The 15,259-nt window shown below is 41.1% G+C and overlaps 1 protein-coding gene across 1 annotated transcript in view; it reads left to right on the top strand.

Annotated features, from left to right (window-relative positions):
- Positions 1-354: 354 nt before the first annotated feature.
- The window catches only part of Runx1t1 (RUNX1 partner transcriptional co-repressor 1), a 138,400-nt gene continuing 123,495 nt past the window's right edge, over positions 355-15,259 (top strand). Inside the window, exon 1 of the mRNA XM_076835680.1 lies at positions 355-642. Within this exon, the coding sequence (XP_076691795.1) occupies positions 615-642 (28 nt within the window). The 5' untranslated portion in view covers positions 355-614. The remainder of the gene's footprint in view (positions 643-15,259) is intronic.

Below are 15,259 nucleotides of genomic sequence, written 5' to 3'. Positions count from 1 at the left end.
CCCCGCCACGGGCCCTCCCCCCTGCACCTGGTAGCGGCCGCGCCGCCGCCTCCCTCCGGAGCGGCCGTGGCGCCCTGGGCGCGGGCGCGCGCCGGAGCCGGCCTGGTGCGGGCGCACTCGGCGCACAGCGCGCGGCGCTCCTGCTCCCCGGCGGACGCCTGGCCGCCCTGCAGATAAATGCGTCGCCTTCCTCGAGAGTGAGCTAGGGCGGGCGAGGCAGACGCAGACGCCGCCTGTGACAGTGGCAATTCCCTGCGCCCCACATCACATTTGTCTGCCACAGCAGCAACAACAGAAAAGCGAAGGGAGGGAGGGAGGGAGGGAGGCGGGAGGAGGGGAGCGGAGCTCCGCAAGTCTTGGGCTCTGCGTGGAGGCTGCGTTTGGCTGGCGTCCCCGACCCCGGGCTTTTTGCACCGCAGCTCGCCCTGCGCAGCGCCGGGACAGCCGCAGGCGCTCGGCGGCGCGACTCGGCGGCCTCTCGGCGTGCGCGAGTGGGCGAGTGACTGAGGACACTCTGGCCTCGGGAGGGAAGCCGCGCTGCACCCTTACCCCTTTGCCCCACGGGCCGGCAGAGACGAGAGGAAGTTTTATTTGCAGCTCGGAGCCCGTGGCGGATGGTGGGACTCTCCGGCCCTGTACAGTGTAAGTGCCCGCGGGCGGGCTGGGCGGGCGGGCGGGAGGGATGGCAGGCGGCTGGGACTAGACCTTGGCCGATACTATTAATTACTATTCCGATGACCGTCAACTTGGTTTGGATTATTCGACCCAAAGGCTCCAGGCTGTACTTGTCGCCCAACTAGGGTAGGACTGCGCACTAGGGCAAAGAGGAACATCTCGGGTGACTCCAGTCTGCGATGACACTGAACTTCACGGGTCAGCTAAGGATGCGGGTTTTACTTTTAGATTCCCCGTACTGCCTTTTAAAAATAATTTTTATTTTCTTTCCTTGACAATCATGTGGGAGCAGGAAGATAAGTGTACCCCCCCCCCCAACAAAACAACTAGTCAAGGTGCCCCACTGTGCATTTGGCAGGTGGCCCAATCCCCGCATCGTGGGGTTTTAAAACTGAAAATGAAATGCTGGTTTTGCCGATGGCAAACTTAGCTGTAGGAACAAGAGAGATGGAATCTTAACTTTGGGACTGGGCTGCCACTAGGGTAGAGGGTCCTCTTAGCGGCATCCAGGCTCTCTCCGAACTTTCCTGTTACTCTTGGGCATTTGCGGTGCTCCTATAGAAAGACTGTGGACAAGCGGGAGGGCGGCGACTCCCAGGGCAGGTCAGGGGTTCCGCAGGGGACGCTTGGGCACCGCCGCCTCTGCGGGACCTCACTGAGCCCCAGGGCCCGCTGTTCTCTCTTGGTGTTCCCATCGCAGCCTCAACTCGGCGGCGTCCTCTTTTCCTACACGGGGAGAACCTTGTGCCGTGTGCCCGGCGGGGCACAGACGGGAGTCGTGTCCTGAGAATTCTTTTCATTTTCCAGAAATCCCTCTGGTAAAGCCCCGGGGCTCATGGATAGGAGCCCCACGCCCAGTCTCTCGCAGCCCTCCCGACGAACCTAAAAGGATTGGGTTGGTTGGCACACCCAGACCCCTCTCTCAGGGCGGACCTTGCGCTGACCAAGATGCTTTAAACAAATAGGTTTATGCCAACAGAAAGCGCCTAAATCCGTTTTTTTTTTTTAACTTTTTTTTTTTTTTTTTTGTAAGGGCAGTCAACCCTTGGAAAAGTTTTTGAGTATTATGATTCCGGGAAGTAGGATGTGAACCACGACCGTTACTAAAAATAGCCGCCTTCCCTCCTCCTCTTCCCCCAAAAGGCCTTTCAGTTTGGAAGATTTGGCTGGAGAGTCCTGCTTTCCTTGGTCTCCTTATTCCTTGCAAAACGTAGTGGAGAAATCTTTTTTTAGTTTTCCTTCAAGATTGGGCATCACAGATCTCAGTGTGCCCCAGCCTGGTTGCTGTTGCTTGGGGAAATTTGCAGAAGAAGGTTACCTAAGAAATAGCTAGTATTTCCCTAGGAGGAGATCTTGCAGAACAGCCACGGAGAACAGGGCGAGGGAGTGAGGACCAAGAGACGTGGAGAGGCCACTCCAGATCAACTTTATGTGCTTAATGTAACTCTGAGCCTTCTTGAATTTTTAACTTCACTCCCCTTAATTAATCTGCCCAGGGCCTGTATATAAATGGCTGTCCACAGCTGCTGCAAATTGATTTATCTCCTGATAAAGGTCGGGTTGCTGACCAAAGCATTCTTTCTATCTTCTGTGTGAACTGAAATGTGTTTTACAGGATTTTTTTCCCTCCTAGTCTCCATTTAAACATCTGTACCATTTTTAAGTGCACTCAGTGGCTCATTCCCCTGCTTTGCATAGAACAGGAGTGGAACTGGGTCTGTGCCCAGTGAGTCCACACTCCCTAGAATACAAATTGACCAGCTTCTTGGTGATAAATGGTTTGTTAGTGTTGGGGGCCTCCTTTTAGTTTATTACAGCGGTTTGCCTCGACCATGTGAGTATTCTGTTGTGTCCAGTTTCTCATCACACAATTCTTTAGACAAGATCAACAAACATCATTGTTTCTTAAACCATCTTAGCCCATATTTGGGTGTTTCTTTCAGTTGTGATGTATAAACAGAAGCAAATTCCTAATTCAATGCCTTTCCCCTTGTTTATCCTTAAGTCTAGTCTAGTTTTAACATTACAGTGCTGTCAGATGTTTGAGATAGGGTTCTATGATTTCATTTTCTTTTTTCTTTTTACTATTACCTTTTCAGAGAGCTCTAACAATCTCACCCAGTGTTAATCAGAGAATCTTAGTTTGATCCAGGCTTCCCCCCACCCTCCAGCCAGAATGGATGTTGAGGGAGTTAAAATCTATCCTTTCTAGTGCTATATTTAGCATTTGTTATTAATTCTTTCAAAAAACAGAATTCCAATAAAATAGCCAAGGAATCAGGTTCATTTGGAGTACACAGAAATTGAATTTAAGATTATATAATGGAAGAACTTTATATTAAATTTTTGTGTAAGCATCAGTAATGTAATTATAAACCATTTGAACAGCAGTCACTTTATTTGAAAACCTAAATGTTGTGTGGGAGAATTTCAGTGTATAGTTTCTCCAATGTCCAGTTCATACCTAATAAAAGCAATGTGTAGAAAACAGTGCAATTTTTCCCCCTCTCTCTAATGTTTGGACAACTCAAAACAGACCAGAAGTCTTTGAAATGATATTTTCCTTTATACTAAGTCTCTTTGACTCACTAATACCTGCTAATAATTCGATTATAAAAGCTTTAAAAAGACCTTCCTAACAAGAAGTATTCTGTCCACAGTACAATGCAAACTGCACTATTAAATTCCAAGTTGCTTGAAATAGTAGGACAGTAACATTTCAGCTATAGGAATGAAGCTTTTAAAAAAAAAAAGTTCACAATTTTTTTCTGAGAGAAGCAAATTATTGCTCTTGGTGTTAGTATTTGATGATAAGCTCTCTCATCGAGGTGTTGGTTGAAATATTTCCAGATAAAAGAGTATTTCATAAATAGCAAAGAACTGCACAAATGTAAGGTGCCATTATAATTTATTTTATTGTAATATAGAAGCTTAGCTCCCCCCACCATTTTTTTTTTTTCCTTAAACACTAAAAAGGGATCAGGAGAAAGAAATGCTTCCAATAGGAATGCTGGTCAGTGGTTGTCAGTTTAGGACATTCTTCACTGTCAAATCCTGTTTCTCACTTCTTTGATATGAACATCAGCTGACAGGCACTGAATGCAAAGCCTTCCTCATTGAGGTTTTATGCAGGCAACATAGCCCTTCATAGCAAAGCAGTCTGAAAAATTGGCACCTGCAGGATTTGCATGTGAAAAAAAACCGAGTCAGTTGCATTTTGCTGGAGCCTATTACTGTAAGTTATGTAAGTTCAGTGAGAAAGGCTATTTATTTGTTGCTGTTTTGGCATTTAAAAATTCTTTATGTTTTGGGCACTTTATTCATCATATAGTGATCCACAGGCTTTATTGATAGCAGAAGCAGGGAGCAGTGAGCTCTGGCTTTATAGAAGTTATTTATTATGGAATGGAGTTATTTTTAACCATGTGTTTGCAGAGTGCACTTAGATTCATAGTTAATTCTGTAAATGTATCTTAAAAGAATGAACTCAATCAACATCAAAAATAATCTATCAGCAGTTAAACAAATACATAAAATTGGGTTAACATAAATATTCTTTTAAAACTATCTAGAACTTTTAGGAGTTACATTCTTAGCAATAACAGCCCAAATCCATACTCAAAATTTGAATCTTTCATAGTTCTAAACTTCAGGAAAAATGTTTCCCACCGTTCTACATGTGAAATTATACTTATCACCTGAATGCTCTTTTCAAATGTATATTTGACCTTATTTATGTGAAGTAACAAACCAATGTTAAATCAACTAAAAACCTTTGTGAACCTCAGAATTATCCATCAATGGGGACCTTTCATCCAGAGTAAGCTATTTATTATTATCTAAAGAGACACCTTCCAACTTCACTTTTTTTTTTTACAGCCATTAATATAAGAGTTCCTAAATAATGTTTAAAGAACAGTGAACATTTTATTAAAGCAAACATTAGTTCAGTTTAATGGAGGTAATTGTAAGTGATAAGACAGAGCAGGTTATCTCTGTGTTGTTTAAACAGAAGGAGCTACTTTGCACCATTTCCAGTAGCCATCTGTAGAAGAGAAGGGTTTGCACCTGTCTGTCCACACTAATTATAGATTAGGGCCAAAGAAATGAAATTCGAGGAGGTTTTCAGCTAATGAAATCCATACTGATTTTATTGTAAATGTGTTTTATGTAAAGAGGATGATGGTTGAGTTATGAGTGAATAAATCGCTATGTAGCTGCTAGGCACTTGGTTTTGAAGCACAATTCTGCTGCATTAACCTTTGATATATTAAGGAAAAAAGAAGACAAACAACTTAGATGGATGCTAGCCTTTGTTTGGCATCCAGAGCTACAATTTAGTAAGCAGCAGTGAGGTTCAGTGTGCAATTTAGAAATGTGCTATAAAGCAGCTTAAATGTTAAGAATATATTGATATTCTGAAATGCAGATGAAGTAGAGGTAGGTTCTGTTTTAACTTTTGCATTTAAAACATTAGAAAATTAGAAAGGCTTTTTCTTTTTTCTGCATTTCAGCTTCATGTACATGAGAAATTAAAGCAAAATGAGTGAGGAATGCATTCTGCAATAAAAGGTCACATGAATGTCTACCACATCTGTTTATAGTAATTATGAACATAATTAACATAAGAATTACAAATGAAATAATGACAAGCTGAGCAATGAGATATTATGCCATAATGGTCATATGTTGGAATTCTCACATTATAGCACACTAGAATTCACATACTCAAAGAAAGAAAGAAAATGCTAGATTTTTATCTGAATTAATGCTTCAAAACTTATCTGCCTGGGGCAGATGGACTTCTTGCTTTTATAGGAAGGTAACCTATTATTAAGAAAAGAACTAGTTGAAATTAAGATTTCTAGTCTCTAGCCTGGACTTTAAGACAGCTGGGATTATAGACTCCACTTTCTGTTATACACTTATTCTGTGATTATATTTCTTGATTATTGTATTGCTTTTTTTTTTTTAATTGAAAGCTTTGAAGTAAAGTGTTCGCTTTGGAAGAGTGTCATGGATTCTTCCATTAGACAACTGGTTGATCTTTTTTATAACCATGAGCCAAAAGTCAATGAACAAACAAGGTAGTAGAAATACTATACCTTTGCAAAATTAGAAGATTGGTAGATTAGTGTTTGTACAGTTTTTTTCATGCCTAATGTTTGGGATGCCTTTTAAAGAAAAAAAATGTAAGTCTTCTGGGTTTGAAAGCAATAATACTAGTGCATTTTATTTTTAAAAATAGCATTTCTTAAGACTTTGTAATGGAAAAATCAGTGGGTAAGTTGCCTTTTTTTTTTTTTTTTCTTCTTTCTGGAGTTTCATTGGAATTTTAGGTGTTTGTATGTAGTCTGTGATCTAACTAAAATGAGATAAAGGGGAGGGTCTGTGTGGTTGCTTCTGGTTATTCTGAATACAGTTTTCTGTAACAGCTAGAGAGAAAGGTGAAAGGGGACCTTTTATTTGAGCTAAAATGATACTCCAGAAATCTGTTATTAAATTAAAAACATGAAGGGATGACAGATTTTCAGCCATTTAGAGCTCACTTGATTTTGTAATATAGACTGCCACGTGGTTTACTTCCTACCTTTGCACCCTTCTGTAACTATTGAACCTGGTCACTCCTTGAAGATTTATGGAGAAATATTACCTTGTTCTCGTCTCAGTGATACCACAAGGTTTTCCACTTTATTGGATTACTGGAGGATTGTAGCAGACCCCTTTTTATCTGACATTCATTGCATGACAAGATTTTCACACATGCCCTTCCCCCACCATGGCCAGCTTTCTTCACTTTGTGTTACCTATCAAACATCCCTTGATTCTTTTCTTGGGGTGGGAGCTTGGAGGGAAGGGGGGGCACTACACATAAAACAGTTTTTTGGCTAAGTGATTTGCGGGGAGAGTACTTGATTAAACAATGCCTCATCATTTTCTAAAGGTCCTCTTAAAAATTTGTCTCCCCTAAAAGGTGACTGCTAGTTCTCTTGCTCTTCCATATCCTTCTGGACTCATTTGCTCTATTCCTCCTCCCCCACATTTTGTCCCTTTCTACTTTCTCATGCACAAACTATTTTATGACTCCAAGTTTCACAGCAGCTGGGGCCACAGTGTGTGCCATGAAAAATTATGCAGTTTATTGGCTTTTTTATTCTGAACTCACTCTCCACACTGCAGTGAGAGCTTCTTAACCAGGCTTCAGTGCCTTGAAACACAACACATCCAAATGCCCGCCCCCCTTCCCCCAATAAAAGAACCTCCTTTGCTGCATTATCTGCACTCCATTAAGGATCTGATCAGATGTTCAGATTGTCTGATGGGTGCATTTAAAAGTGAAAAGGGGCTCCCAAGGGACTACTCAGGTGTATCTCCCTCCTGACCCTGCTGGAGAGGAGGATGAACTCTGGTCTGATGGAGGAGCATTAGCCCCTACTTGTTCTCTGATTGATTCTTTGGCTCTGGGTGGGTGAAGAGCTGTGAGGCAGCTCAAACTGAGATTGATTGCCTCAATTTCAAATTCCCACCTCCAAAATAGACTTTCAGATATACACATAAGGAACCCCCCTCCCCCAACACAATTTCTGGAGGTGGAGCAGGTGTCTTGGAGTCACCTGTAGCTACCAATCACAAGTGGTCCTCCTTATCCCAATGATACTGGCTGCTTGAGTCTTCAGCTGGGACCCATTACAGCCACAAAGGGAGCTATTTTATATCCGCCTGTGCCCATCTTCTCTGTGTGGGTGTGTGGGGATTGGAATTTAGGGTATCTGGGTCAGCAGAGAAAGGGACAGGAACCCTCACTGGAGGGTGGTCTGGAAGGCTAAAGGACTGCTCTGTGGATTCACTAGGTTGGTTTTGCAAATTGTGGTTATTTGAATGGAGGTGAGATGGTGAAGATCTCATTGTTACACTGTCAAAAGAGTGGTTTTGAAAACTTTGACCTTGACAGAACCTCCAAAATGTTCACATTTTGGAGGGAAATGCAGTTGTCTGGTCTGGATTTCCTCCCTTTTTTCATGGGGGTTAAGGACAGATTGGGGCTTGCAGGCGACCCCCAGCCCTGGCTTTCACCCCCACTCAGCCTCAGGGTAGTTCTCCCCTACTTTCCAGTCCCATCGAGGGGCCTGAACCCCCGCCCCCTCACCCCTTATGGTTTCGCCCCTCCTGCCTGTGTCTCTTCTCTCTCTCTCTCTCTCCCACTTTTCCTCCCTCTCCCGCTCTGTCTCACACGCACCCTCTGTTTATTTTCCTGCCTCCATCTGGGCCCTGCTGATATTGTAATCACCCTGATGCACGTTGGCTTCTCTCCTCTCCCTCCTGCGCTCACACACTCACTCACACACAATGTGCCATCCTGACAAGCCTTTTACTTCTGATAAGCTCCGATGTGTGTTTAATGAATACAAAGCCGCGGTCTGGGTGCCGCCTCGGCCGCGGCCGCCTCTCGCGCGCTCCTTTGCCAGAAGGTAATCTCCGTGAACGGGGGAGGCGCGCGGAGGAGGGGGTGGCCGCGAGCAAGGGGGGCGCGGGGAGGCGGCTCTGCCCGCTCCCTCTCTCCCTTTCCAAATGATTCAGAAGTCGATAAGACCAGGAGAAGTGAAGATGTAACATGTTATCTGTCGCTCCTCTTAGCTGGCGGAGAGAATTTACATTTAAAGATTAGCAGAGGGAGAAAGAGAAATCTGCCTTTTGTTGTGCGGGGTGAGGTGGAGGCATCAGCCCTGGCCTTGACGCTATCTCCCATCACCTCTGCTATCCAGACAGGACTCACCGAGGTGAGATTACCGGAGGGCCTTATCTTTAATTGGGTTTAGTTTTGCCAGTCTGAATAGGTTTAAAGAGACTCGATAAAGGGGGAACAATAGATTATTTATTGACTGGACTCTGAAGCCTTTCGATGAAGAGGGAGAGAAAGAACTGCTTAACAACTTGATTAGTTCATTTTTATTTTAAGGTGAGACTGTCTCCCTTCCGGTGGGAAGAACTTAGGTGCAATTTGAATGACTTAAAATGTCTTATTGGCTATTCACTCTCACCCCATCTTTCTCAGCGCCTGGCATCTACCTTATTTTAAAGGAGTTTCATTTACCCTTCCCTGTAGGGTTGATCAAACTGAGTTGAAGGAGGATAGAAGCTTTGGGGATTGGTCATTAATGTTTGGTTTTGTGTCACTTGTTTTGCACTGCTGATGTGTTGGTGTTAAGGGTCCTCCAGTGATGGGAAAGGCAACGGAAGCCTACTTTTAATATGGAATTTGTTGATTGTGTAGTATGGGTCAACTCTGGCTAAAGGGGGAAAAAAATCAATCTAAGTCTGTTAGGTAGATTTGGTTTTTGAATAAGAACCATGACTCTTTTGCTTAGAATCAGTTTGAAAGAAGAAAAAAAAATGTTTTTGACTCATGAATGTATTTCAAAAAATTTATAATATCAACTTTAGAAGATTCTTAAAAGGAATGAAAGTAGACAATGATTGCCTCCTAAACATTGTCAAGCTAGATTTTTTTTTCATAGGTAGATAGATATGATCCAGTAACTAAAAGCCTAATTAAAATTTGTTTAAAGCCAGAGGGGCATGTTTCCTTGTTGACAGCAGCAGATCGATTGGGTAAGACAATAGAGTCCCATTATTTTACTTCCATTGACTGAACATATTGACATTTCAGGTTTGCTGTTGCCTCAGTGAGCATGATGAAACACTGAAATTCACAGCCCAACTGGTCAGAGTGGCACATATATTACTGTATGTCATTTCTGCCTTCAGGTTACCTTATCACCCGGGCAGAATAGGAAAGGACAGCTTGGAATCCTTCAGAAGGGGTAGAGCTTTTTTTGGCTAAGAAGCTGACAGCATGTCTTAGGAACATCATTAATTTTACCCAGAATTGGATGTTACATAAAAACACGTGGAGCATTTTTATTTTAAAATCAGAGAAGCAAGGTAGCTAGCATCCTTGCCTGTTTTACAGAAGAGAATACCCATTTTCAAGATTTACCTTTACTCCCTGGGGAGGTAGTTACAGCAAGTGGTCATTTATTTCAGTTAGATGACCAGCTTGTTCGTGGGTGACATCCATTTTTTCCCCATTCTGGGGAAGCTCCTGTTATCTCTATATCTGATAAAAGAACATGTAGGGTCCCTTCAAAATAGGGCCTGACACTGACTTGTTTCTAGTTTTCTTTTGTTGAGTGGAATATGAAATGAATGAGATGCATACATTTTACACTCATGTGCTTAGTGATATATATAGATAGATAGATAGATAAATATGTGTGTATTTTAAGCAGAGGCAGACAAAATGCTATTTGTATCTTAGTGTAATCTACTGTTTTACACATTTTGCCTGGTCTTTACACAATAAAATTAAGTATTAGGCAGATTGAGTCAAAGAAATTTGAACCATACAAAAAGTGAATATGAAAAAAAAAATCCAGAAGGAACCTAACAAATTTTCAAAAGTTTAATGAAAGCATAAAACTATTATGAATATGACTTATACACAGCAATTGTTGCCACCAAGCAGGCAACGCATGCCCTTTACAGTGGTTAGAACAAAACTGGCCCTTTATACCATTTTCATGAAAATGTTAGGTTTCTATTTGATCAGCAGGTGCTGTTGAGATGAAAGCCATGTGTAAATTTTCAGAAGGCCAAAAGTGTCAATTCAGAAAAGGAAAGTGATAAGAGAAAATGCAATCAGTTTTCCTGTTTTCAATTTGTGCAGGATTTGAAGAGCTGTTTTGTTAAACTGCTACATCTGCTCCAATATGAATATTGAACTACTTCCACTAAAAATAACAACCTATAATTTGGTAGCTACTGCAGTCTTTTGTTAATGTGAGTGGGTTATTTAAAAACAAAAAAACAAAAAAATAAAAAATAACAAAAACCAATTTTCTATTCTGACAATCTCTTGCCTAATGTGCATTTTCATTTGTTGGCACTTTTTATCCTCAGCAGATAAATGGTATTATGCAATTAGGACCTCATCTTGTTTGACTATAAAAAAGGTTTCCATAGGTGAAAGTCTTGGTAATATAAAAAGGATTTGCACAAAACAAAATTTATTTTAAAGTAACCTTTCTAAATGCATTTATTTTAAATAAGACAGTCATTCCTTACATTCTCTAATACTACAATTTTTAACTTGCTGCTGACTATTGTAACAAAGTTAACACTTTTCCATTGCATACTGAGCATTCTGTGATTTATTTCACCTTTAATATACCTGCAAATGTAAGTTTAAACTAGTCAGGGATATTTTACCTAACAGGGCTTTCAGAATAATTTTTTTCATGCTTAAATAAAATGATTAAATTATGCTTGAGTGCCTGCATACAAAAGCGTTAGCTTCTATAGTACTGCTAATCAAATAAGTTTTTATGGACAAGGAAAGCACCACATTAGAGAAAAATTGGATGCATTTTACTAGTGACATTTCTAGGAAAGACATGTTCTTTTAAAATCATCTAGTATTAATTAAAAACTCTAACTTGTCCTAAATATTATCATAACAAAAATAATACTTCATCCCTATAATAAGAAAGTGAATGGCAGTGCTATCCATGGGAAACCTGGGCGTAGAGAATTAAGGTAGAAAGAAGACTGATGAAATTTGGATAAGGTTCAATATTGATTCAATCCTTGATTGCACTTGGGTTGACTTGTGGCTGAAGTCATTTGTCCAGGGTGAGACCTGATCACTGCTTAGGATCAATTAACTTTGTAGCTTGTGGCTTCACACTTGAATTGCTAGACACAGTCTTTACGGATAAACTCAAAATATCTCAAGAATGGATCAAGAGGAAGGCAGACACTGTGACACACTTACATGTTTAATATTAACAAACACAATGTTTGTTAAACACCAACTCAAAAAGAAGTAGTTTGAATAGTATTGAATGTGTGTATTTGTGATTACCCATTTATAACCAAAGAAGAATGCTCTTAAGGAATGTAATTTCCAGTTTGAAGCCCAAACAGCATCTCAGTGTGGCATGTTGTGCTGGGTGTCATGTGGATACATTCCTTAGTAAAGCCCGATGTTTGTGACTGCACTGAAGAAGAGACTAGATCACATATCGCTGTTAAGCGAGCTTATTCTCAGTTATAATTCCATCATTTGTGATGTTTTATGCTAAAACTACAGTACCTTATGTGGCACTGATAGGAGAGAGCTTCCTGGGACTTTTCAAAATGTTTATACTTTATGAAATTATGTCTAGGCCCTTCTTACATCTGAACCACAGATAAAGTAATGGCCTATATCAGTATTTAGGGCATGTGATCCTCTTGTTTGAAAAAGTTTAAAACCATCAATGTTTTGCTTGCAACCACCAACATTTTCAAGGACCAAAAGATACCATCTTAAAATTCCCTGCTTTGGTAGCTCCAATTGTGATTACCTGGGTCATGTAACTCATGAAGGAATAAAGCAGTCTTTTGTTTTTGTAGGTTTTGTATTGATCAAGGTCTCTAAGGCAAATAAGTATTTGGGTGAAAGGGGCCTTTAGAACATAGATCTTGTGGAAGAGGAATGCAAAGAGCACCAATGTGAAGTTTTTCCATTGTGTCTGGACAATTCTAAGCACCCCTAAGTGCCTTGGGGAATGTGATTGACTGGTTTCATTAATCTTTTAACACCTGGGGCACAGATCATTTCTAAGTGTGCTCTGGACTTTCAAGGGCTGCCACATAGTTGTTAGTCTTGAGAGAGAGAGGAAAGGAATTGATGAAGCTTAGAGACTTACTGTGAGCCCGGCCTTCTCCTTCACTTGTGTTTTCATCACAGATTTTAAGTAAATGATAAAATAGCATTTCACTTTCTTCATGTCGCAGAACCCTGGCCCATTCTCTAGAACTGGCCAGAGTTGCTATTTGGCTTAACCCTTTGCCCCAATTTAGAAAATTGAAGTTTCCTTGTTTTCCAGAATCAATGATCTACTTTGTGCCTGAGGTCTAATAATTAGGACACTTACTCTCTGAAAATAGGCTTGATAGTCTCCGTGGCAACCATGATCTACTGCCAGCCATGGCATCCACTGTTTTCTTTTAACCCCTCCTTGCCTCCCACCCAGGAGTCACTGCCCACTATTACCTCACATATCCTGTGTCAGTCTTTATTCCTTGATACCTTCTAATCCAGGCCTCTCTGGTCCCTTGTCAGGATATCTCCATCCTTCACTGCACTGAGTCCTGAGGAGTTGAACTGATCCCTTCTTCGAACCCACCCCACACTCTGGAGCAGTCTTCTGCACAGTGTCTTTTGGCTTGTCCCATCCTAGTTGGTCACTCTGTATCTCAATCTCAGCATCTCTCAGTCAGCCAACTTCAACTTCCTGGAAGCCTTTCAGGAGGAGAGGAATTCTGCTCCATCTTTTACTCCAGAGAAAGAGTTTGTAAGTGGTTGCATGATGTGAAACCCTCTCTGCATTATAAAAATAAGGACTCCTCTGGGTGTGCAGTCATCTAACTGGTAGGCAAAGGGGCATTCCCTTTTCGCCTGAGCCACTGGCCTCCTGGGTGACCTGAAGTACATCCCAGCCCTCCATGAATTCCTCAGGAGTGGAATAAGGGGTCTCTCATATATATGACTCTGTATATGATATGGCTTTGGATATTTCCCGTGGTTGGGAGAGTGAGAAATAATCCAGCACTTACATTTTTTTTTTTTTTTTATGTTTGAGGGGGCAATATCTCTTCATATAGCTGGGGAATGGATCAGCAAAAAGCATCATTCTCTCTCAACTCTTTTCCTTGTGAAAAGAACGCACTGGGAAGAGGCAGGCGGTCTTCCATAGCCATCCTGAACCTTGGATGATTGTCTAAACTTTAGTCTTTACTATACTTTGTTCAGAGATGAGTGATGAAGGAATGAAATTTGTTTATGCAGAAAGGAAGAACCAGAGAGCTTAGATTTTGTTCCAGGAAAACCGATTTTATGCTTTTTCCTCATAGTTACTGGGCAAGAGGAAGAACTGGGTCCTGGCAGTTAAAGTGTGGCCACAATGGTGGAGATGGGTGGTGATTATGAGGCACTGAAATTTCCCCAGGGTCACTGGGAAACTTTAGAAACTGGCTTCTTTAAATCATTGGGGGTGGGGGGCAGAATCTGGTAATGGCTTATTTAAATGAACAAGAGCCCATTGTCATTTGGCTGGGAATCAGGTCTTAAAAGTAGAGAAAGCTTGAAAATTTTTCCTTTGTTTTATCTGAAGAAAGTCCGCTGTTACTTCTGAGAACATTTAAACATTTAATTATTTCCAGTAGCACCTTGTCTTTGTACTTTTCTTTAGTTTGTAAAATTGGTATAGGAGATTAAAACATAGACATTAGAAGTTTAACCCTAATTTATGAAATCATTAATAATGAACCCAGATTGGGTTTTTTTTGAAAGTTAGGAGCTATTACATTCTTCTGGTTTGATCAAGGTGAGCACTTTATCATCATCCAGGAAACTTCTGTTTATTAGAGATCTCTGTGATTGTGGGGCGTGGCAGTCATGTTTTCATCTGTCATTAGAAATAGAAGCCATAGGAATCACTGTTGCTCCATAGGCCGTAGAAGTTTTTTGCATTGGTATTCAGAGTGCAGTTGGAAGCCAAATTGATATTCTTTGCCACAAAGGGTCTTAAAAGTATATTGCAGTGAGTTCTTGGTTAGTATTTGACTCATTACATTAGAGAAGATATTACCAGGAGATGTAATGGAAGTTTGTCTAAAGACACTCAAGAGATAGGTGGTCAGTCAAATATGAGGGAGAACAATGCCAGAGCAGTTATGAGCCAGGTGATATGAGAATCAGAGCACTAGTAAGGGGGACTAGCTGTGAGAGGTAATTATTATACAAAGCATTTGGGAAAACTTTTCTGATAGACTTTTTGGGGAATTCATCTAGTGACGCTCAGATAGGAAACCAGAGCCTAATGATAATAAGAAAGTAGATAGAAAATAGTACCTAAATCGGTCTGCACATATAATGTTGCCAGGGAAATAGCACAGCAGCATTGCAGAGAGCATTTCAAATGCATTTCCATTTGATTTGGCAAGTGGAATATTAGAAATTGGGAAATCATCCCCCCATTGGTGATAAGCATTGTGGTTCAAGTTGTGCTTTAACTACATCTTAGGAAGTTGGTTAGTCAATCCGTTAAAACTAGAAGTACTTATACCTCTTTGCCTAACTTCAAAATAGAGGAAGATGTGAGCTGTAAGACAGGTCATGAAAGACTGCTAGTTTATTTTCTGAGTCTATGCATATGTTATGTACACAGTGATGAGCAAACACAGCTGGGAAGAACAGCAGATGATATTGGGACTGGAACTGTGGTGTTTATCAGACTGACATAGTAATCCTTCCTTCCTGTGAAAGTGTTCTTTTTAAGTGACTGTTGTGATTCTGTAACTTTTATCATGTATCTGACAAGAATTGTCCTTTACTATGCAGCTCCTTTGCCCACCTGTCACACATTTTCCCTCTCATCTCTTGATAGACTTACTTAGAAATGAGATCCACATTTGACCTCTAATGAGAAACAAATGTGGACAATGACTCCTCATCCTTTTGTTTAAATAAGGGTAG

Source organism: Callospermophilus lateralis, chromosome 16 (genome assembly GCF_048772815.1).
Source record: "Callospermophilus lateralis isolate mCalLat2 chromosome 16, mCalLat2.hap1, whole genome shotgun sequence".
NCBI lineage: Eukaryota > Metazoa > Chordata > Mammalia > Rodentia > Sciuridae > Callospermophilus > Callospermophilus lateralis.
Note: the sequence above shows the minus strand (reverse complement) of the source record. Positions and strands in the feature narration are given on the sequence as shown.